At 45.9% G+C, this 25799-nt stretch overlaps 1 protein-coding gene across 4 annotated transcripts in view; it reads right to left on the reverse strand.

Moving 5' to 3' along the window:
* HAAO (3-hydroxyanthranilate 3,4-dioxygenase) overlaps positions 1 to 18613 on the reverse strand; it is a 41312-nt gene extending 22699 nt beyond the window's left edge. For 2 of the 4 annotated variants that reach the window (XM_083175701.1, XM_083175698.1), the window contains exons 1-3: positions 18399 to 18613; positions 6743 to 6821; positions 988 to 1071 (exon numbers count right to left, since the gene is read on the reverse strand). In XM_083175701.1, the coding sequence (XP_083031827.1) occupies positions 988 to 1071; positions 6743 to 6821; positions 18399 to 18598 (363 nt within the window). In that variant the 5' untranslated portion in view covers positions 18599 to 18613. The remainder of the gene's footprint in view (positions 1 to 987; positions 1072 to 6742; positions 6822 to 18398) is intronic. The other 2 variants (XM_083175699.1, XM_083175700.1) reach the window with 2 other exon arrangements.
* Between the last annotated feature and the right edge of the window lie 7186 nt (positions 18614 to 25799).

Raw genomic sequence — 25799 nt, forward strand, 5'->3', positions numbered from 1 at the left:
ATGGTGCACCCCCTAAGGAAATGGGCTGCGCACGCCTATGCCCCAGAGGAGTATTCAGAGAGGAAAGGGTCCATGTGCAGTCTCTGTCTGGGTCCCCTCCACTCTAGTCATCTGTGCACTAGTGAGTACTAGTAGATGCGCTGTGGTGCATCCATTATAGATGCACCACTGCCACACCCCTTTGGGCCATAATGCTACAAATCATGTTTTCATGAACAGAGGCAGCCATGACGATCTGCGACTCCGATCTGATCTGCAAAAGCATGTAGGGGAAGTACTGTAGAATACAGTCAACTGACATCACAGTAAAATTGTGTCGGAACCAGGGCTGCCACTAGTAATTTTTGGGCCCAGGACTGATTTTCAGTCCGGGTCCCCCCTCCTTTCACTTACCGCCTGACTCCTGCTCCCTCATCCCCTCCTGCTGAATGCAGCAGGTCCCAAAGTACAGGCTTCTTTAATACAGGATGCCTGCGGCCAATTAAAATGCAGCACCGGCTGGTGAGCCAATCAGAGCTCGTGTACCGGCAGCCGTTCTGATTGGCTAACGATACAAGAGCTCTGATTGGCTCAAAAGCCAGTGCAGCAATTTAATTGGCTGCCGGCATCTTGCACTGACGAAGCCTGTGCTTTATTCAGTGCACCGAGCGCAGCAGAGGATAATGGGGGAGGGCGTGGTTGCGGTGTGCAAAATGAGCTGCCCAGGCCCTTCTGGAGGACCTTCTAGAGGACGGGGCCCGGGACAGCTGTACGCACAGCACCCCCCTACCGGCGGCCCTGGTCAGAACACATGCTGCTAAGGGTACCACAGTTCTAGGTATTAGGAAACCTTGCGGATTTTGCTCGTAGAGCTAGCAAAGTGAATGTACTTTCAATTTATTTTATTTTAACTATTGCAGCCCAACCCAAAACTAAGCTTGTAGTTTTGTGTAGTGTTACCCCGTAAAGATGGCAATTACTTGTAAGTCATGGTAAAATCAGCTGTACCTCGCCTTCTTTAATGTGAATGTCCCTGTGCTCTCCGTTCTCAATTATCTTCAGACACATGTCACCTTCCACCTGGAAAAATAACTGTAACACAGTACAATACATTAAGATTCCAAGTCACGCTGTAGGCATTGCAGTAGCTGTATAATCAGTAAATCATAGTATAGCATGTATTCAAGGGATACTTTGTACATCTTCTAATGCAACTGTACACAATGTTCCAAATAAAATAAGATTTTCCTATGATGTTTAAAAGAATCCTATCTTAATAACACAGCTAATTATTAAATATGATTACCAACAGGTATGCCATTTTCAAAAATGAATAGAAAATCTGTGGGAATTTTGGATGTAATTCAGACCCGATTGGGCAGTACATATGGTGTAATGATTAGCATTACTGCCTCACAGCGCAGAGGTCATGGGTTTGATTCCCACCATGGCCCTAACTGTGTGGAGTTTGTATATTCTCCCCGTGCTTACGTGGGTTTCCTCCGGGTACTCCGGTTTCCTCCCACAATCCAAAAATATACTGGTAGGCTAATTGGCTCCCAACAAAATTGACCCTCGAATGTCTGTGTGTGCGTGTACATGGGGTAGGGAAGATAGATTGTAAGCTCCACTGGGGCAGGGACTGATGTGAGTGTTCATATATTCTCTGTAAAGCGCTGCGGAATATGTGTGCGCTATATAATAAACTGTTAATAATAAATTGCAAAGCTACAAAATTCCCCAGCGGCCAATTATAAATACTGCCCATAGTATGCATGATCAAGGCCGTCCTGTGATGAAGTCCTGCTACTTTTTCTATTTGCATGCTGTTCGCAAGGTGATAGAAGTAGGCACCTGGGGTATTTTAACCTGGGCCATTCAGTAGGAATGGTAAGAAAAGGTTGAGAGTGCCCGGGAGAAGGCTAGGTGGGCCTGAGAGCTTTATAGGAGGGTGTGTGACTTCAGCTCCTGGCCGGATATGCCTGTTTTCCATCACACTGCCGAGTAGGTCTCTGGATACTCTGAGCCTCTGATGACTTGTGCTCAGTGTAAAAATCATTAGATGGTGAGCCTGTAACGATGGTTTTGGACATATTAAATTGGCTGCGAATAGATGTGTAGCCGTATGCATCCATTTGAACAGCGAGCATATTAATAAATTCTGCAATACCAACAACACCAACTGGACTAGAACCAGACATCAGGACTACCACAAGGGCTGCCATCACAAATTGTGGGGCCCGGAACTGATATAATGGGCAGGGCCCCCATAGGGGAAAGGTGGGGAGCATAGGTAGGGGAGCTGCAGCAGCAATGCTGTGATTAGAGACGAGAAAAGTGCTAACAGCATTATGGCAGTGGCTCCTGATTGGCTAACATATGCAAGCCCTAGCTCTTGATGGCCTAGTGCAGCTGCCGCATTCGGAATGTTGTTGTTGCGGTCCACGTCTCTAGTTACATCATGACTGCTAAATAGGGGTGTTGAACACTAGATAAGTAAGTTAGAGCAGAAACAAATAGAAAAAAGTATAAAATCTAAACTAAAATAAAATATAAAAAAAAAAAAATTAACAAAAAAAAAAAGTGGCACCTGTTAAAAAACAAAAAAATTTTACAGCTCTTTTCAGTTATAATGAAGGTCCTTGGGACCAGGCAGCTTCTTCCAACTGCTCAGGCTGCTGGGGGGGGGTAAAAGAAGCCGCAAGGAACCTTACAATAGCGGTAACGGCGAGTATCCAGCGCTAGGCACTTGCGCCCGGGACTCAAGTACCCCTAGACCCCCCCCTTGATGGCGGCCCTGACTACCATAAAGCCCTCTGAACAGCTCCAACTATACTTATTCTCCACTCGAGGACATTCACCATTGCCAAGAACCTACACGTGAGATCCTTCAACTGAGTTTTGAGATTGCTGAAACAGGGCTGTTATATATTACATAGAAAACAACACTATTCTTTTCTCTCTCTGTCCCTGCGTACTGCACCTCAAGGTATGTGTGATGTATTTAAACACACATCCTCTTGGCACACAGAAAGGCGAAAGGAAGAACCAAAATCGGGAGCACAACACAGTTAAAGGACAGGTGCCAATCTATGGAAGTATCACCTGCAGCTCTCAATTGAGGACCTCTGTGTCACTCAGTAGTAGCAAAGGAATGTACAGTAGTTTTTTAAGTATTATATATATTGATATTTTATTATCATGATTGTTTTTTATGAATTATATTAACCCCTTCACGACATTGCCTTTTAAGGTAATTTTTTTTTTTTTTCCTCCTTGCGTTCAAATAAGCGTAACTTTTTTAATTTTCCGGCTATATAGACACATGAGGGCTTTTTTTTTGCGGGACAAGTTGTACTTTTTAATGGTACCATTTACTATACCGTATAATATTCTGGGGAATCAGGAAATAATTCAATGTGGGGTAAAAAGAAAAAAAAAACGCAATTCCACAATTTTGCGCTGGTTACGGTTTTTTTGGAGTTCATAGTTCGTTTAAAATGATGGGTTATCTTTATTCTATGGGTCGTTACGATTCCGGTGATACCAAACTTATATAGTTTTCGTTACGTTTTACGACTAAAAAAAAAATAGAATATGTTACGGTTTTTCGAATTTGCGTCGCGTCGCCATGTTCTGCGGCTTATAACTTTTTTATTTTTCCACCTACGGACCTGGGTGAGGGCTCATTTTTTGCGGGCTGAAGTGTACTTTTTAATTAATACCATTATGGGATATGGGCGACTTTCTGATCTCTTTTAGCTATTTTTTTTTGGGTAGGCGATGCGACCAAAAAACGTAGTTTTGGCGTTGGGGATTATTTTCCGTTTACGCCTTTAACCGTGCGGGATAACTAATGTTATATTTTAATAGATCGGACTTTTAGGAACGCGGCGATACCAAATATGTTTATTTTTTTTATTTTTTATTTATTTTTATTTGGGAAATGGGGAAAGGGGGGTGATTTGAACTTTTAATATATTTTTTTTTTTTTTTTTTTTAACTTTATTTTTTTTTTTTTTTTTACTTTTACTACAAGGCCCCCTAGTGTACTTGACCACTAGGGGGCGCGATCGCCTGTACTAGGTTCAGCCATAGAGCTCTATGGCTGAACGTAGTGATTTTATGCACTTCCTATTACATCCTGCCTGAGGCAGGATGTAATAGGTATGCATACACGGCCAGCACAGGGGTCTACATTAGACCCCTGGCTACCATGGCAACCGATCGGCACCCTCCGATCTCGCTGCGGGGGGCCCCGATCGGCGCCGGAGGGGGGCGCCCCCCCTCCGATCAGCTATTTAAGCACTGCGGGCGCTTTGCCCGCGGTGCTTAAAGGGTTAAACGGCCACGATCGGCGAACTCGCCGCTCGTGGCCGTGAGAGCAGGGACCTGGCTGTAATATACAGCCATTACCTGCTCTCTTTCAAGCCAGCTCACTCCGTGAGCTGGCTTGATTCCCCCGCAACCGACATATGACGTATATATACGTCATATGTCGTGAAGGGGTTAATAAATCATTAATTGTGTTTAAAACTTAAAGTGTCTCATTTTGTTTAAAATTGTACATTCCTTATATATTGCATACCTGTGTCCATTATTGAGGTTGCCATAGGAATAGGACTATTGCTGTAATTTCAGTCCACTTACTGTAAAGATTAGATCACATAGCAAATATGCAAAATCTATTAAAGGTACTGTAAGCTTAACTCAGTTTTTATGAGATTTTTTATTGTTTAATGTGAATAAATATTTGATTTGATTTAATCCAGCCTTGAATATTAATTTTTAATCAAAAATAGCGCTGTGATTTGTTTTTTCTTTCTGTATTACATTTTAATTGGAGACTATCCCGCTGTCCCATCTATGGGCTGCAGTGTCCCGTGGGTGGGGTGGCAGGCTGAAGGAGCCAGCGATCAATGCTACTCTATGATAACCATGATAACCATGTCGGCATCTATCGGTGCAGGGAAGGGAACTGAGGGCTGCCTAGTTGCTCAGGGTAAACTGGGCAATCCCCCAAAATTGGGGGTCACTGTGCAAGCCCCCCGCTACTGTTGCAGATGCCCTGCCTACCCAGCGCAAGTCCACACCCATGTCCAGGGTTACTAATTATAAAAGTTGGGAGGTATGGGCATACCTCCCAACTGTCCCAATTACAGTGGAACAGTCCCGCTAATTGGAGACACAGTCCCACATGCAGGGGAACAGCTACACCGCGCTGCATCGCTGTGAGTGCTGAATAGATGTCCTGCAAATGTGTACAGCATCTGCTGAATGCTGGGAGGGAGCCAGAGGAATGGAGCCACCCCCGAAACGAAGTGAATGGGGGTTTGCGGTGATTGGCCCCACCTCTTCCTCCGTGGCCCCGTCTGAATATCACAAAATTATTCCCAGATGTTCTCAATACTTTAATCTAATATAAATAATATGCAATACTCCGCAAAATTTGGCACATCACAGTTCCTCCGTATAAGTAATGCCCTAGCACACATTTGCCTGTGTTATTGTGCTTGGCTCCAGGAGAAGCCCACTGACGTGACACGCTTGTGCAGTTTGGGAGCGGCAGGCGGACGCTGATGTCATTAAAATGATGTGAAATTACACAATTTTCATCGCCTTGACCATGCCCCTTCCACGAAGTGCCACGATCATCACCATTTGTCTCTGCCACCAAGGGGGTTCATGGAAGAAATTGGACCTTTCCTGGGGCCGAGAGTCCCACCCAATTTTTGAGGAGGCAAATATGCTGCGATCAAGTGAGTTTTGTATTTTTTTTCCGGGGGGGGGGGGGGGATTGGGGTAGTCAGCTGCAGTTGCTGCGGGAGGTATCAGCACTGACCACAGAGGGTGTAGGCGCAGGGGGGGTATTGGCAGCAGCAAGCTGGGGGGGGGGGGGAGGTGGCCGCGGTAAGTGGCAGTCTCTGGACACAGCCACCACCGCATGTCCCTTCTTTGTACTCTGTATATGCCTTTCAAAATATTGAGCAGTTGTTGCTAAGATAGTATACTGTATGAGTACAAGTTGATAGTTCTATAAAGCAGAATTATCTATGTGCCAAGTGTATTATAAATAACAACGCACTCAATTTACAGATTTAGGTGATTAATGAATGTGTGCTCTGAAACAAGATTTAAAATGAATAAATAAATTTAATATGCTGTCAAAAACCTGATTAAGGCTGAAATATATGTCTCCTCTGGTTAAGCTATTTATCCTATGAGAAAATGAAATATTTTGTACGTTGACTGGCAGCCAGCTTCAGTTTCAATTTGGGTAAATATTTCTAAAGCAGTTCCTAGCCAGTCAAAATGATGGAACAAAATAACAGTAATATCAGTGCTGATGACCAGCGTGCACAGCACTTGAATTCCCCCCATAGAGGTGAGGGGCATCTATAAAAGGCTAACTACTCCTCACCTCTATGAGGTGAAGTACAGCCAGTGACCACTAGAGGCCATTCAATAGACCCAATTACTCATTAACAGAAAGTGAAAGCAATTTTTGCAGGGACACTGATGTGTTTCAATTTTTTAATATGAAGAGAGGGAGCCGTGAATACAGAGATGGGAGGTTTTTGATAGGGACTGGGGGTTAGGGTGTAGTTTATGTGCTAAAAACTGTCACAGCTCAAAGTGAAAGTATATTGCGGAAGCTGTCATTTTGATGTGCTTTTAATAAATACTACTAACTATTACTTTTAATAAGTAATAAATAAATAAAATATAAAACAATACATGAGAGTAAATAAAACAATATTACCTCTTCTCCCTCTTCAATGTGATAATCTTTCCTTTGATTCGGGCCTCCCACAAACATTACTTTAAGCTGATCATTGTGCCTTTGAAAACAAATATAAAATATTAATCTAAAATAATATGACCCAATGAATCAAGTTCTAATTAGCAGATCTCCTTCTTTCCATGAAAGCTAAGGTAATTGTTAGTCTGGCCACAGGGCCGGCGCTACCCACTCAGCAGCTCCTGCAAAGCAGGGAGGCGCCATGCTGAAAAGGCTCTGTCTCCCTCCCTGCTCAAGCTGCCTCAGCCCTCACTGTCACTGCCTCCTGCATGCTGCCCGCAGCACCTCTCTGACAGCGAACGGCAGTATGGAGAGGCTGAGCAGCTCCCTGCACTGCGTACACACTGTCCTCCTCCTGCGACCTGCCCCCTCTTCCTCACGGACACTTGCGCTAAGGCATGTAGGGCTGTCTGTGAATGCCTGGATGACATGTCATGTCCGGATCCGCCCCCTACCCATTGCTCCATGCTCCTGTCAGCTGTCAGTCAAATGACAAACAGTCAACAGCACCGCCTCCCCTTCCTTCCCTCTTCTCAGTGTGCTGTGCCAGTGCCATTGCCAGTCCCTCAACACTCCGCCCCCTCTATCTCTGCCCCTCTTCTTTCATCTCCTCCTTCTCTCCCCTTCTTTCCCCCTCAGTAGCGTGTGCTGCATATACTTTTTGTACTGCTTTCGGATCGCCTGCAACATTTTGCGGACACAGCACTGAGATGGTGTATGCATACATGTACATGCACCCGAGATCCTGCATAGGATCGCATGTTTCATTCGCTCCCACAATCGGGCTGCAGCTTTTTGCAATGGCAATGTGAAAGGGCGCAAAATTTATGGTTTGCAGGAGGGCGCCGGACACCCTAGCACCGGCCCTGTCTGGCCACAAAGTTGCATCCTGCTGTTGTAGTTTCTTTTATTGTGTACATGAAAAAATTGCATCATGGGATAAAGTAGACATAAATTATACACAAGCTGATAGGGAACAGTGTATTCAGGTCTCTTTAGCATTGTAATCACTCACAGTAAAGTATGCTAATTAAAGTTTAGCTTTTTGGTCTAGTGGATTGAATAAACAGAGCCTTACAGTATGTTTCAGCTTGTTTTTCCAGATTGTTTACTGATTATTTCAGCATCGAAAATATTATAATGCTTTATACCATAGTTAACAAACTGGCAAACAAGGTGATATTGAGCGCTGATTAGATTATTCTGCACTGCAGCTGCACCAAAAAAGGTGGATTACCTAAACCCCTTATAATAGGACCAAGCAGAAAAAAAAAGAATATGGAGCAGCGCTGTGCTGAATAATTAGAAAATATGGTACTTGTTTCCTAGCACGGCCACACCGATTTCCATTGGGGTGGTCGTGTCGGAAAAATCGCGTCGACCCGATTTTTTAATTGAATCAAATGTGAATAGGGTTCCTGGGACCCAATTTTACATTGGATTGTAAATGTAAAATATTCCCTAGACCCCCAAATTTTACAACATGGTCATATCCGAGATTTGATCGTTGGTGGTGTCAATGCGTTTCTCCGCCTAAAAATACTTTTCAGCGGCTTCCTTTTGAGGAAGCCGCTGAAAAGTATTTTTAGGTGGAGAAACGCGTTGAGGAACAGAGGGGACGTTTTGTGGCTACCACTAGACACCACCAACGATCAAATCTCGGATATGACCATATAATTGGATAGAACCACCGGTCGGAGAAGCATCGCGGTATCTACAGCCCAATACACCCCATCACTGCTCCTAAACTTTAAAGAACCATAAGTATATTCTAAAATCTTGTATGTGCACAGCAAGTGAGAGGACTGATTACTTGAATATATCTGCTAAAAAGCCACAAAAGTCTTAAATATGCATGCTAACAAGTACTAACCAGTTCTGAGGGATGGGAATGGACTAACCAACTATATGTTGTGAGTCTTGTTTGTCTATTGTTGGCCACAATATTGTTATATTTTATATTTTAAATAAAAATATTTTCTAATTATTCAGCACAGCGCTGCTCCATATTCTTTTTTTTTCCTGCTTATACCATAGTTGCTGACTTCCTGGCTGTTCTCTCTGGGGGTGAGATGTACTAAGCCTTGAAAAGTGATAAAATGGAGAGTAAAAACCACCAACCAATCAGCTCCTATCTGTCATTTTTTAAACACAGCCTGTGACATGACAGGTAGGAGCTGATTGGCTGGTGGTTTATCACTCTCCATTTTATCACTTCTCAAGCTTAGTACATCTGGCCCTGGGAAAGAGCAGCCAGGAGAGCTCATCAGGGAGTGGAGTGCGGGAGGTGGCGCGTCACAGGGGGTGGGAGTGGAGGTGAGGGAGTGGTATTGCATACCTCCAAACTGTCCAGATTTTTAAATCTCCAGAGATTTAAAAGGTCGGCAACCCTGAGCTACCACAATTTGGCCCTTATTCTGATTGACGCGGACTTTACCGCATACTTTCGGATCGCGTGTTTACGGCGTCTGCGCATGCGTGGAGAACGCAACGCGCATGTGCCACGCCTTGACTCGGTACCAGTTCGGCCAGATCCCGTCCAGAACTGTTCACCGCTATCATTCGGGAAATAGGGGCGTATTATGGGCGTCATGCGGAATGACACATGGGCGTAGTTTCAAAGTGGGCAAAACGGGGAGGAAACATGGGCGGACACGGGGGAGTACACTTATGTTGGGGGGCGTACATTCGGAAACCACTCCGAATGCACGCGATCAAAAAGGGCAGAAATGTGCGGTGTCCACAAGTGTACTATTGCTTTGCGGACACCACTCGTTCATGCGCTAGGCGAACGTACGCCTAATGACTACAACCATTAACACCTGAACCCAATAGAATCTACTCCTTTACTCATTACTCACTAATAGGCCGCTTGTCAGTGCTTTAATTGAAACCATTGCTGCTTCAAGGAACCCTTCCTAAACACCCACATATCCTGTACTTGTCAGACACTTTAAAACTGCTAACAATGGACATGACAGAATATTAATACTAGCAATACACATGTGTATTCGACATGTTCCAAATAAGCAGTTTTTTATGAGGATAGGTAATTGAATAAGTGGGTCATGTGATGTATAGCAGAAGATACTTCATAGTGGGTTGTTTGGCGTAAATACTCCGCTTACGTGCGGTAGCACCGCTTGGCTCCCGTTCGGATGCGGTATTCCCGAGCATACTCTGTAATACTCTGTAATACCGTGCCGAATCGGAGTGTTTCTCCCGCACACGCATGCTTTGTATGTCGTCCGTAAACACGCCCTGTTCTTAAAGAGTGAGTCCGTCCGAATGCGGAGGACACGTGGGCGTTTCTACGGACGATGGCCGCACGCGGCAAAACACCGTGGCGTGCGGACCGCACCGTAAGAATGCGGGAATATCCGCACCGATCAGAATAAGGGCCTTTAAGATGTACACAGACTATACAGTTCATAAACCAAGGAGCTAAAAGGTACACTGGAATATTGACTAGAAATACAACTCAGTGGGTTGGGGAAACTCCAAAGATAAGTATTCCAAAAATGGAACTCAATGCAATATTTTAATATATAACTGAAAAATAATTAACTTACTTAAGTACACAGTATGTTAAAATATTAGGTACTGACTCAGTAGATAATGAAGAACTGGTGCGAGTAGTGCTATAAAAGGTTATGTATTTATAGAAACATATAACACTGTGTTGTATATCATCGGCAACTAGCTTTGCCGGAGGTAATTAACCCTCTGTATATTTATATAATGATGGACACAAAGAATAGCCTCGCAGCAACAATCTACTGTTACTTTTGCCACATCAAGCGACTTATAATAACATTCTACATTTTTCATGCAGAATTGATCAGTTATTTTAACCTAAATTTGCAATGTGAAAATATGGAGCAAAGAACCGTTGATGGGACATGGATCCAGATTCGGCATTGGCGCATGTACTGTATTGCACTAGGGCAGCCTGTAAGGATCCCTCTCCAAAAAGAATCAGAATCTGCAATATACAGTACATTATTCGGCCATAAACTACTGGACTATGGGCTAACGCCAGATATCAGGCAAATAATCTTTAAAAAATATGCCCCTAAGACTAGGCCGGGTGCGGGGACAGGGTCCCGACAGTCTGAATCCCCACAGTCATATACCTGACTTAAAACATCGACAGACGGGTTCCCGACGGCCACTGGCTATTTTCCCTCGTGGGGGTCCACAACCAACATAGAGGGAGAATAGAATAATAAATGACTAATACCTAGACCAGATTTAAGAGGGGGCACGGTACACTTAGAGAATGTCCATGACCACTATGTCGACATCCCGGACAAAAACCGTGAAAAACTCATGACGACCTTTTGACTGTCGACCTTCACATTGTCGGCATAATGCTTGTGTCAACCTTAGCTGTGTCGATCTATTGCAGGTGTCAACCTAAGCCCTGTCAACCTTCAGTGGTCCAACCAATGTACGTTGATCTTCTTCATTGAGTCAACCCTGTGACCGAAAACCCGACTGGTGAAATCCAATGTAACAACCTACAGTATATTTATATATTTAAACACAGCTCACCCTATTTGCCCCCCTGAAGGAATATCGATACTTATGTATTATCTGGGCACCCTATTTTTTCATTGCATGCCACTACTTAAGGCATGCGATGCGATTTTTCATTGTAAAGACCTGATTTTTAATTGTATAGTCACCCATGGGTGATTTCATACTCCCACTATCCAACTACGCATGGAGTCGATTATATATAGTGTGGCGAGCAAAGGGAACCACCGAGCCCGAAGCGTGGTGAGCGCAGCGAGCCCCGCGAGGGGACGCGGATTACTTTACATGTATTCTAACTGCGCTCGCCACGCTTACGGCTCGGTGGCTCGCTGCGCTCGCCACACTATATAAAATCAACTCCATTCGTAGTTGGATAGTGGGGGTATGAAATCACCCATGGGTGACTATACAATTAAAAATCGGGTCTTTACAATGAAAAATCGCATCGCATGAATTGTATGCTACTATATTGCATGCGATGCGATGAAAAAAATCTGGCGCCCAGATATTACACAAGTACCGGAATATCTTTACAGTGGGCAATGATCCCTCCTGACCTCCAGCTGACCACCTACTGTACAGTGCTTTCCACAGAGAACCATGTGGAGAACAAGAGAATAATGTACCGTATCCCCGTGCTGTTTCATGTCATTCGTAGTTTTACTGTATGAAATGCTCTAATTAGATATGTTATCGATTTAATTTTCTTGTGTATATTATCATTTCTGTTCTCATTAGTTCAACTGTATAGATTTTATGTTTATGATCTAATAATTCTATTGTATATGTTTATAATTGAATATATCTACTGTTATGTTTCTGTCATATAACAGTCCTACTATATACAGTATATACTGTATGTTATAAGTATAATTTTATATTTTATATATGTTATTTGTATAATGTAATATTTCTACTCTTTATTTTTTATTTTTTATTTAATTACAAAAGACCTGGCTTCCACTACTGAAAATGTTATCCATTGACTGTTAATTACTTAAAAATAATGCTTATGATACATAGAAATTCTAATTTAGGGACACAAAAGGTGTGTGAAATCTGATCCGATCCGATGCGTGGTCCCGTGCGCATCGGACTGGATCAGGGAGGTCAGACAGTCAACACATAAGATCACGTCAGACCTCCCTGTATATATATGCCTGACCGGGTGAGCAGTGGGGAGGGCGGTCATCATCATCTGCGGGACGCCGGGCCGTGCAGCGGGCGGCGAGTCCTGACCTGGCCGGGTGGTGAACGCAGATATCATTAGCGGGATGAGCAGTGCAGTGGCGGGCATTAGATTTTTAAAATAACCTGTCAAATGACTGGCCGTTCTCCGATTGGCTGAGAGCTTGGTGAGGACTTGGTGACACACACACACACACACACATAGTGGGTCCTGGGGGACTCAGATGTTGATACCGGGACATGGGGGGGGGGGTATTGTGGCACATGCATTGTGGCACATGCACACTGGGTCTAGGGGAAGAGATGGTGAAACACACTGACACTGCCGCTGAGAAGATCTAATTACCCAGATCTATTGGATGAGACCTGAGGGAGGGGCGCTGATAGCAGCAGGGGCTGCTTGAAAAGTCAGTGCTGCCATCAATGGTGTATCTATAGTCAGGGCTATTTTTGTGCCGGAACGGTCCGAAACGCCGTTCCTGAAGCTGACCTGAAAAATTAGGTCACCAGGAACGGCGTTCCGGAACCTCCCCGCCTAGCCCTCGCAGCCCCCACGCCGGGAATGAGCCCCCTCTCTGCCCGCTCCGGACGCCCGGCCCGGCACCGCTGTCCGGTGTCCCGACTGAGCTCCCCCCGCTTGTAATGTGCGCTGAGCCGGGCGCCGGGCGGCCATGATTGATTTGTCACTTCCAATCCACTCACAGGATTGGAAGGACGCAGGCGGGGGGCGGCGCCACGGCCGCCCCCGCCTTCAATGCCAGACAGGGCCGTGGGTCAGCGACATGGGCTGGCCAGGCCACTCTCCCCCCCTGGCTGGGCTGCGGACAGCGTAACCGCAGTATCAGCGGTTAGCGGCCGCAGCGCCAGCATTTTGCCCTTCTCCAAAATGGCGGCGGCCGGGCTGCTGCGGAAGCCCGGCCGCGCGATGCTCCTCCCATCATGCATTGCGGAGCTCGTGAGTGTCGGCTCATGGCTCCGCCCTCTGATCCCCGCACACAGCTCCTACCCGCATCGATCTGTCACACTGTGTGACAGAGAGCGGAGTTAACAGCAGCAGCATGGCGCCCCCTCCTCCCTCCCCTATACAGACTGTACTGGAGAGCAGTTCAACTCTCCTATCTCCCCTCTGCTACCCCCCCTTTCCTAACCAATAGCAGCAGCCCGGCAGCCACTCCTGCGATGCTCTGTTACATGTGCACTCACTGGAGCCAGCATTATAGCCAGCCCTACAGCCAGCCGCAACAGCACAGATAAGGTATGTAATGTGTGCTGGGAGGGGTCTTTTGTCTTCTGGGGGGGGGGCATTATTCTATTAATGCTTTTATTTTTATTAGACACACATTTATTTATCATCAGCGTCTCTGGCCTTACGCTCCCTCTGACTCCCCCCTCAGCGTCTCTGGCCTTACCCTCCCTCTGACTCCCCCCCTCAGCGTCTCTTTCCACTTTGCTGTTGGGGATTGTTATGTAACTGGCACTGTTTGGAGGAATTGTATGTTTTTTTTAAAAAAAATGTAATGCACCGATTGATGCCCCGCCCCTTGTGTAGCTCCTCCCACATCACCGCCCACTTTCTGTCCCCGCCCACAGTTCCTGAACCTATTTTCCTACAAAAATAGCACTGTCTATAGTGATACAGAGAGAAAGGATTCACCAGTGTACAGTAGGTGCACATTGCTCAGATGTGCAAGGCGGGTGTTACAGAGTTTGGGAAGGAAGAAGAGCAATACATAGACTGACTCCTATTTACATATTTTATTACTTCAAAATCCATGATAAACCGCAACCACACATAGTGGGTCATTCTGATTGACTTGGTAAGTTGCGAAGCTAGCATGAATTGTATGCTACTATATTGCATGCGATGCGATGAAAAAAATCTGGCGCCCATATTACATAAGTACCGGAATATCTTTACATTGGCAATGATCCCTCCTGACCTCCAGCTGACCACCTACTGTACAGTGCTTTCCACAGAGAACCATGTGGAGAACAAGAGAATAATGTATCCCCGTGCTGTATCATGTCATGCGTAGTTTTACTGTATGAAATGCTCTAATTAGATATGTTATCGATTTCATCTTCTTGTGTATATTATCATTTCTGTTCTCATTAGTTCAACTATCTAGATTTTATGTTTATAATCTAATAATTCTATTGTATATGTTTATAATTGAATATATCTACTGTTATGTTTCTGTCATATAACAGTTCTACTGTATATACAGTATATACTGTATGTTATAAGTATAATTTTATATTTTATATATGTTATTTTTATAATGTAATATTTCTACTGTTTAGGTTTTATTTTTAATTTAATTACAAAAGACCAGGCTTCCACTACTGCAAATGTTATCCATTGACTGTAAATAACTTAAAAATAATGCTAATGATACATAGAAATTCTAATTTAGGGACACAAAAGGTGTGTGACATCTGATCCGAACCGATGCGTGGTCCCGTGCGCATCGGACTGGATCAGGTCGGACGGTCATCACATAAGATCACGTCCGACCTCCCTGTATATATGCCTGACCGGGGGAGCAGTGGGGCCGGCGGTCATCATCATCATCTGCGGGATGCCGGGGCTTGCAGCGGGTGGCGAGTCCTGACCTGGCCGGGTGGTGAACGCAGATATCCTCAGCGGGACGGGCAGTGCAGTGGTGGGAATTAGATTTTTAAAATAACCTGTCAAATGACTGGCCGTTCTCCGATTGGCTGAGAGCTTGGTGAGGACTTGGTGACACACACACACGCATAGTGGGTCCTGGGGATCAGATGTTGACACCGGGGCATGGGGGGGAGGGGGGCGGTATTGTGCCACATGCATTGTGGCACATGCACACTGGGTCTTGGGGAAGAGATGGTGAAACACACTGACACTGCCGCTGAGAGGATCTAATTGCACAGATCTATTGGATGAGACCTGAAGGAGGGGCGCTGATAGCAGCAGGGGCTGCTTGAAAAGTCAGTGCTGCCATCAATGGTGTATCTACCAGTGTAGGTGAACATTGCTCAGATGTGCAAGGCGGGTGTCACAGAGATTGGGAAGGAAGAAGAGCAATACATAGACTGACTCCCAATTACATATTGTCGCACTTCAAAATCCATGATAAACCGCAACCACACATAGTGGGTCATTCTGATTGACTTGGTAAGTTGCGAAGCTTGCAGCTTACCAAGTATCTGTGATGCCGCCCCGCCGAATACCCCCCTGCAGCCGTACCCCCTCGCATAGATGTGTTAGGTAGACACATCCACTACTCACATGTCCCGCCGGGACGAAGACAGGGCAGACAGCTGACATCATGTGATGTCAGTCGCCTACCCCCAGCAGGCATGCGCCCACCCACAAACCCATGGGAATGCCTAGCATTTTCATGGGGACGCCCATGAAACTCCGGGCGTTCCCATGCCCTGGCGAGTGAGCAACTCGCTGCGCCAATTTGCAGTCGGAGTTTGCACATGCACAGAAATGGGCAAATCCCGACCATCGGGGCAAGTTGATTCACTACGAGTGAACCTGATTCTACCCATAGGGAATTATTCCGACACGGGAAATAGCACCCACCGCCTATTCAATGCTGCCGTTTCTGACAGCATTAAAGGCGAATTTCGACAAAAAAAAGATCTGACTTTAAAAAAAATTGCATCTGTTTTGTCGGAACCGGCTGTGGATTGTCAAATTCACGGCCATTTCTCGGCAATCCACGATAATTTTTGCCGACTCGCCCACTTTTCAACACTCGACAAGCGGAACATTGAATTCCGCCTGCCGTGTTGCAGGCGAGCTGCCCGGAGACGGACTGGGATTCTAACTGTCGGGACGTTCCGACAGTCGATATTCCACATTAAATACCCCCCATAATCTGCATGCACCTGTCTATCAGATCCAGTGTTAGGGTTACCACCTTTTTGTTGAGAGATTCCCGGACAGTGACCCGCCTCTTGACACACCCACTGCCACGCCCCTTTGACCCGCCTTATGTTGAGATTTTTTTAAGATTTGCTTCAATTGATTTTGCATACCATAATGCCAGTTACATGTTACATCACACGCAGTAATGCCCATTACATGTTATGCCACACACCGTGATGCCCATTACATGTTACACCATACACCGCAATGCCCATTACATGTTATGCCAGGACTCAAAAAGTTTTTTGTAAAGTAGGGATAATATGGACAGTGCGCGCCGTAGGCGCGCATAAAAAAATTTCAACATAATGCCGATTACACGTCACACACCCATTACATAGTATACAAAATGCCATAGTATACCACATGCCATAATACCCATTACATGTTATGCCACACAACTTGATGCTCATTACACATTATGCTTATTACTTGTTATGCCAGGACTCAAATTTTTTCTAAATTAGGGACAACACGGACACCGTAATGGCGATTACATATCACACACCCATTACATAGTATACCACATGCCATAATGCCCATTGCATGTTATACCAAACACCATAATGCCCATTACACCAAACACTGTAATGCCCATTACACATTATACTAAACACCATAATGCCCATTACACGTTATACCAAACACCGTAATGCCCATTACACATTATATTAAACACCATAATGCCCATTACACGGTATCCCAAACACTGTAATGCCCATTGCACATTACACCACACACCTTGATGCCCATTAAATGTTACGCCTCACATGATGCCTATTACATCACACACATTCTAATGCCCATTACACATTATGCGACACACCCTGATGCCCACACACACACACATGGGGTGACAGAGCTGCATACACAGGGTGACATGGGCACACACAGTGTGCCGGGGCACACAAAGGGTGACAGATGAATAAACAATAATAGTGTTATAAAAAACAATTACTATAATCAGTATGAACATAAATATGTAACACTGCCTCAAGGTGTGACAGCAGAGGTACAGGGGGATTAGGACACAGCCAGGTAGTGTGGGAGGGAAGGGAAGTTTGCAGCAGAAATAAAGAGCAGATGCCTGGATACAAGCAGGCACAACATGCACAGTGTACAGGCACCAGAGAAAGCGCCCGAGGTGAGGTGCCTACCTGCCTCAGGATCAGTAAGCCAACTCTGCTGCTTCTCGGGTCCCGCCTGCACTCAAAGAGCCCAGTGAAGTAGTCGTAGACACTGCAGTGCGGAGCGGGGGTTCAGCCTCGCACATGGGCAGGAGGAGGAGCAGGCACAATTACAGCGTACTAGTGGCAGCAAGATGGAGCACAGCTCCGCCCCCAAGATGATGGTCAGGAAGCACCCAACCACTGCCAGACTCCGCTGGGACAACGCGAGGTCAGGTGACCCCATGAGACGGAGGCGAGTCACAGTGCTTGCCCAGCGCCCAGGTGAGAGGGGAGGGGCGGAAAGTCACAGCAGCCCAGGCCAGCGGGGGGACAGAAGAAGAGGAGGCGGCTTGGGGGGCACGATCGCTGGCGGCAGCAAGGTAATGACATGTCCTCTGCCGCCGTGCCCACTGCCTCCTCCTCCGCGGCGGCTGTAGGGATACCCGCCACCAGCTCCAGTTCCCGGACATTGAATAGTCCGGGAACGCCACCCGTCCGGACTCCGGACACCCGGTCTAATTACCGGACTGTCCGGAGTAATCCCGGACGGGTGGTAACCCTATCCAGTGTCCCTTCTCCATTGCAATGGAAAATAGGAATGCATGACACACCTACAATACTCTTGTGTTTAATCATTTTCCTGATAAGATACTTAAACAAAACAAGATAGGTTCATATTTAGCGTTAATCATGTACTGAGAAACACAATTATCAGTATTAATATATAAATTCAGCAATCTACTAAAGAGTCATGACAGCTGCAAAAAATGAATCAGCATAAAGAAGTTTTACTTACATTAGCTTGTTGCACACGGGTGGCAGAAAGAAAGTTCTGTTCTCTTGTATCCATTTATTTACATTAATTGGCAGCAACTCCATGACAGACAAGTGACAACCGATCTGCTTACACTTTAAGAAGAGTTTTGCAGTTGGAACCCGCAAGCTATTGAAGTTTGATGTTTGGCGTACTGAGTACACATGTACTGACCCCTGCATGTTTACTGGCCAAAGGTTGCAATGGCCAAAGGTGCATCCTGACACATGTAGATACAAATTAAAAAACAAAATGTGTTTAAATAAAGTATATTTACCTACTTTACAACTGGAATATACTGTAGATGTGTTATATTATACATGGAATAAATCTTCACGTCATGTACAGTATGTGTGACCCTTGGACGGGTTCACACTGAAGCAGGAAGCTTTCACTCCTAACCTTTACGCCCAGCAAACAGACACAGGTTACCAAAGTGTAGCTAAATGACAAATACAGTATGAGAAGTCTGTGGGCAGGCAACTTCCTTTTTTTGAACCGTCCAGTCATCTGGAATCTCTAAACATATTAGTCAAGTAACCCAACATTGCTATCCGGATGGCTGACAGGGGAGGCATCAGGGGGCGCAGTTCAAAATTCAAATAGGGGAGCAACTGCCACCAACTGCCATTCCAAACTGACTCACTGGCAGTTGGTGTGGCTCCCCTATTTGAATATTGAACTGTGCTGCAGCCTCACCCCTGGAGCCGCCACTGCTTACAGTCATTGTCTGGATCAACATCAAAAGGTCAACATGCACAAGATCTAAGTTGACAAGGGTGTGGATCGAATTGTCGCCCTAAGTCATTAGGTCGACACCGTTGGGTCGACAGGCAGCAAGGTCGACAGGGTTCTAGGTCGACATAGGTGAAGGTCGACAGGTGTCTAAGTCGACATGGGTTTAGGTCAACATGGGTTTAGGTCGACAAATGTGTTAGGTAGACATGGGTTAGGTCGACAGGTTGCGAGGTCGACATGGGTTTTTCACTGGGTTTTTTTTTTTTTACCCGAATGTCGACACAGTTGACATGGACACAGTTGGAAGTCAACCACAGCCCCTTGCATCGCTCGCTTCACTCGCCATGCTTCGGGCACAGTGCATTGCTGCGCTTGGCACACTATTTTATTCTCCCACCACGCCCTAGTGGATGGTAGGGCATGACCTATAGACAGTGGCGTAGCCAGGGCTATTTTTGTGCAGGCTCCAGCAGGAACTGTGGCCATTATTCTAGTTCACTGTTTCTGACAAAATATTCCTCAGATGGACAAAACCATGTGCACTGCAGGTGAGGCAGGTGTTACTTGTGCAGAGATAATTAGATTTGGGTGGGGTTTTACACCTGCCTCACCTGCAGTGCACACGGTTTTGTCCATCTGAGGAATATTTTGTCAGAAACAGTAAACTAGAATAAGGGCCTCAGTTCCTGCTGGAACCTGCACAAAAATAGCCCTGGGCGTAGCTATAGCTCTGCAGCCCCCGCGGTGGCGGGGAGGCGCAGAGAACATGTGGGCACTGGGGGGTCTGCGGGGCTATAGTTACCACTTACCCGCTGCTGTTTGGTGCCCTGCCGTCACGGTCCCGTCTCTCCCGGCGCCGGCTCCTGCTGCTATAATAAAAACGGACTCTTAGAAAATGGCTGCCCCTATACTGCAGACAGTTCTGTCTGCAGTATGGGGGCAGCCATTTTCTAAGAGTCCGTTTTCATTATAGCAGCAGGAGACGGCGCCGGGAGAGACGGGACCGTGACCGCAGATGCGGCCAGGCAGGTACGCCGAGGGGAGGGAGGGGAGGGTGGGCGCCGAGGAGAGGGAGGGAGGGGAGGAGGGCGCCGAAAAATCTGCGGCAGTGGGGGGGGGGGCAAAAATTAGGTAGTTACGCCACTGCCTATAGACCTTGTGATTCAATTGTTTTCCTGGGACTGCCACCAATGTATTAAACTGTTGGGAGAGGGCAGGATGTTGATAGAAAAGTACAGTGTCTACATGGTAAACTGTCAATAGGTTGACACCAAAAGGTAGTTCCCCTTGACCAAAAGTACCTTTTTCCCCATAATGACTAGATAGTTTCCCGTTGCGGAAAGAACCTTTTTGCCCCCAATTGTCCAGCTAGTTCACCTTCGCCGATGGGACCTTTTTGCGACCAATTGTCCAGCTAGTTCTCCTTCGCCGAAGGGACCTTTTTACCCCCAAATGTCCAAACACCCCTTATCATAGCCACACAGAAAGATTGAGTAAACCCTCTGATTATTTACTCAATCGCTCTGTGTGTGGCCATGATCAGGGTTGTTCTGGATTTAAATGGAAATTCATGCTTCCCAACTGTCCCATTTTTTTGCGGGACTGTCCTGGATTTTTGGGACAGTCACACGTCCCACAAGGGCCGGCAGTGTCCCGCGGCGCGCGGGGGTGGGGGGGCAGTTGGGAGTCCGGCATATGACTTTTACATAGGCTGACCAACTCATCCCTTTAATCCGGGACACATATTAATTACACAGGTTCTGTGGCAGTTTAAAACCAGGTGAAATGGAGTCTTGGGTGTGGCAGTTTAAAACCAGGTGAAAGCCAGCCACAGAACCTGTGTAATTAATATGTGTCCCGGATTAAAGGGATGAGTTGGTCACCCTACTTTTACATGTGGATCACAGTACAAAAATGCATATCTTATGCAGAAGAAAGAGAGAGATATACATAAGCCTCAGGATGTGTCTCTTCAGTAGCAAAGGATCTCCTTTAGAAAAAAAAATATATATATATATACTGTATATAAGGTATCAAATGCATAAATGCAGATATAATGTATTCAATTTGTACTATAAAAGTGTGGGTTAGTGAAGTCAATGACTATACAGTTTACATGTTCTTTGGCGCCCTCTAGTGATTAGATATATAAAAATAAAAATGTTTATATTTTACATATTAATTCATCCAAAACTGCAACCTAATGCTGAGCATTTGAATATCAGCAAATGGGTACAAATTACTTGTGTGGGGTTCAAAAAAACTCACATTACAGTAAAAATGTTGTGGAACATGAGAAACCAGTGAGTCTTTATCTGCTCAAAACAGGCCCTGTTCTGATCCATAAACTATTTTGGAGACCCAAAGAGCTTAATGTGGACACAGGTGTAGCCAATAACAAATGCGTTCTGGTGTTTTGCCACTGATTGTGTGAGTTATCACATTCACTGGTGTCCAAACTGGATATTGAGGCTGCAGGAAGCTGCAGCAGCCATGAAACTACACACAACTAGGATGCATTGCAGGAGCTCAGAAAACGCACTATACAGTAAATGACAGTTAGAGGGAGGCCAGGAGTCATACCAGGAGGGAGGCCAGGAGTGACAGCTGGAAGGAGGTCAGGAGTAGCAGCTGGAGGGCAGCCAGGAAAGTCAGTTGGAAAAGAGACACAAGGGTGAAGCACCTAGAACAGGGGTGGCCAAACCTGTCCTTAAGATCTACCAACAGTCCAGGTCTTTCAGGCACCCTGTGGATCTATAGTAGGAATAAATGCAGCATGTTTGAAAATGTGACAGTTGGTAATGACTACAGCTGTGCATCAGCTAGGTGATTTAGAAAACGTGGACTGTTGGTAGATCTCAAGGACACCTACACCTACAGTAGCAGTACACAGCCATACCTCCCAACTGTCCCTCTAAACGCGGGAACGTCACGATTTTCGGGTACGTTCCCGCGTCCCTCCTGCGACCGGCAGTGTCCCGCTGCGGGGGGGCAGTTGGGAGTTCCCCCGCCCCAATCTCACAGAATAGATGCTGTGCGCATGCGCACAGCGTCTATTTGCAGCTGACGAGGGCACTGCCTAATTTGCATAAGCCACGCCCTCATTTGCATACACAACGCCCCCTTTTCGGGCACTCGCTATTCTTATCTTCACAAAGTTGGGAGGTATGCACAACCATGATTATTAGTGTCACCTTCACAGTCTCCCTGCAAAGTAGCAAGTATGTATTAATCATACTCATTGGGGAAGGGTTTTTTTTTTTTTTTTAAATGAATGTTTTATTTAATGTGTCTTCCTTAAGGGGTTAAGGATAAACTTAAAAAATAAAATAAAATAGGGTATAGCCCCCCTAGGGTTACCACCTCACCCCTTTAATTCCAGACACATATTAATTGCACAGGTTCTGTGGCTGGCTGACTTCAAGACTCCATTTCACCTGATTTTAAACTTCCACAGAACCTGTGTAATTAATATGTGTCCGGAATTAAAGGGGAAAGGTGGTAACCCTAAGCCCCCCCCCCCACCACCAGTAGAGTATATACACACCCCCTCCCCCTAGAGTATAGGCACACATCCCCGCCACATAAAGTAAATTTCAGATTTTGACATACGGCATGTTGACCTTCAGTGGTCCACCCAATGCATGTCGATCTTCATAGGGTCGACCTTCATAGTGACCGTATCCCGCAGCTTCTTGTGTCCACACACTGCATTTTAGCAGGATGTCGTTTTTGGCAGGAATAAAATGAGTAGCAGCCCCCCTGATTTTCTGAACCACCACCGGGTTTTTGGAGCCAGCCCTGGTTCCCAAAGTATGGAGGACACAGTGAGTTGGGGTCCCCCATCTTTTTAGGACCAGCACCGGGCTCTTGAGCTGGCCCTGTTCCCATAAAATACAAGGGATGAAATGAGTGGGGGTCCCCCCGTATTTTGAGGACCAACACCAGGTTCTTGAGCCCTGGTCCCCAAAATACAGGGGTACCTATAGCCCCCCTGTAAAGGAAATATTAAAAGAAAAACAAACACTTCTTTAAAAAAAAAAAAAAAACAATTTATTAAACTGCAGCGTGTTCGCCCAGAGGGCGGCAGCCTTTGAGCTCCTTTGCATGGCCGCCGCACCCCCTGGGCTTTGATGTCTCCATCTGTGTTCTTCACCTGGGGGCGGTGGCCTTTTAAGCTCTTTTGCATGGCTGCCGCCTCCCAGGGCTTCTGCGGTGTCTTCAGAAGCTCTTCTATGTTCCTCCTCTGCTGACGGACTGCCTGCCCCGTGTCTCGCACTGGCTAATATAGCCAGATTAAGGGGGCGGGGATATGACATGGCTAGCCAGGATTGGCTAGCCGCGGCAATTTTGGAATTTAAAAAAGAATACCGCTGTCTCAACCCTCCTCAAGGGACCCTGCACTACGTCTGCTGCGGGGACCTGGTCCCCCGCGGGTGCGGGACCAGGACCACGCTGCAAGGTGGGTGATCACAGTGGGTGGCTGCCAGGTAATCACAGGGGGGCAGCTGTCGGATGATCTCGGGGGGGGGGAGCAGCCCGGTGATCATGGGGGTAGGGAGGGGGGCTGATCCTGGGGATGGTACCTGGCAGGATAGATAGGAGGGAGGATGCTGCTAGTGGATCAGTGCAGGGTTCAGGTCTGGTGCTTGGTGTAGGCTGCTGGAGTGCTGGCAGTGGGTGACTTGTGATAATTGGCTGCGGGGTTGACAGTGGGGGTTCCTGCTGAAAATTGGGCGTGGGGATGCCTGTGGTGGTTACCGCTAAAGACTGGGTGTGGGAGGGGAGCAGGTGCTGTGGGTGTCCATCCCGCTCACTGCAGCCGCTGACAGGTTGCGAGTAGGTGGACACTGCTGTCAGTGTTCGCCTACTTCTCGTTCAGTTTGGGGAAGAGTCCACCTGTGCTCCCACAGATGCCAAATGCTGAGCTATCGATAAGATTTTATCAATGTAGTCGTTCATGTCCTTGCAGGCACTCAACTTCATTCCGTATAACATGCGCCTCAAACGTATTCTTCTCATCAGACCTTTATCTTTGTACACACTTTGTAGGGCAGTCCACATGTCCTTGGTGGATTCTTTCCCACTAATTAATGAATAGACCTGTTGCTCCACAGCTAAACCTATCATTCCGATGGCTCTGTCTACCTCATCTGGGTTTGGACTTTCTCCTGGCTGTACCGTGAGCTTCCATAGCTTCTCCCTCTTAAGCTGCATTTCCATGGCGAACTTCCACGTGGTGTAATTCTCCGAACCTTTCAGCTTAGTAAACCTCATACTGGGCCTTATTTTGGTTCATTCTTTCTGACAAAATCCTTCTTAGATGGTCAAAACCATGTGCACTGCAGGGGGGCAGATGTAACATGTGCAGAGTGAATTAGATTTGGGTGAGTAATTTTGTTTCTGTGCAGGGAAAATACTGACTGCTTTATTTTTACACTGCAATATAGATCTCACTTTGAAGAAAAACCCCACCCAAATCTAATTCTCTCTGCACATGTTACATCTGCCCCACCTGCAGTGCACATGGTTTTGCCCATCTAAGAAGGATTTTGTCAGAAAGAATTAACCAAAATAAGGCCCACTGTGCCCTGTGTTATACATCTTAACTATTTAAAAAAAAATGTCACTTCAGAGTTATCTGTGTGTTCTTTTATATTCAGTGCTATCACTCAGCTTTTAGGGGGTTAATCTTCCAAGCACGCAGGGTCTGGGCCCATAACCTGTTGGCAGAGTATATAGCGGTGCTTGTTTTTTTTTTTTTTTAACTTTCTTTTTATTAAATTTTGCAATAAGACAAGACATACATATACATTTCATTGATACAGTGAAACATTCAACTCCAAAAAATCCTGGAACTCACACAATTTTCTATAGGGATTCCATTACTTTTCAAACCAAGGTTTTCAATAATACATCAAATTAGATTATCGCTGTATCAAACATTAAAACATTACAATACATACCAACCCCCCCCCCCCCCCCCCCCGTGCGTCCAGTGCTACCACTCTACACCTTTTCAACTAGTTATTAATCAGGTTTCCTCTAAATCTTGTACAGTTCAATTCGATCCCGGGTGCATAGTCCACTATTCCCGTTCCTAGGGGTATATAACTCTCCCGTCACTGTCACCTTTTTGGTGGCTAATAGGGAACGCGGTCCTTCAATTTCATTGATTAAATCTTTTTTTTTTTTTTACTTTATGGATTATACAATAAAAATTTGTGTGTTAATACATACGTGACTGTTATTTTCTCAACTAAAGTGACACTCTATATCATCTTCATATATTCTCCTTGTGGCTACCCCTCCCACTCTATTCCACCTCCCTACCCACCCACCCACCATACTAATCCACCTCCCTCTTCCCTCCCTTAAACCGATAGCAAAACCCCCCCAAACTACCCAACCTCCCTTCCCCTAACCCCAACTACACCCTATTCCTGTGACCCGTCGACCCATCGGAACCTCCCTCCTTCTTTACTTATTCCCCTTCCCCGCCTCCCCCCCTCCCTTTACCCTTGTGATACCCCCCTTTTATCCTTAAAACCTCACCACTCAGTGTTCGAGTAAATATTAAGGATCATATCAGTTGATCACTTCATTAACCATCTGTGCCATATTTTATAAAATTTCTTTAATGTG

This window comes from Crinia signifera, chromosome 3, assembly GCF_055691185.1.
Source record: "Crinia signifera chromosome 3, ASM5569118v1, whole genome shotgun sequence".
Taxonomy (NCBI): domain Eukaryota; kingdom Metazoa; phylum Chordata; class Amphibia; order Anura; family Myobatrachidae; genus Crinia; species Crinia signifera.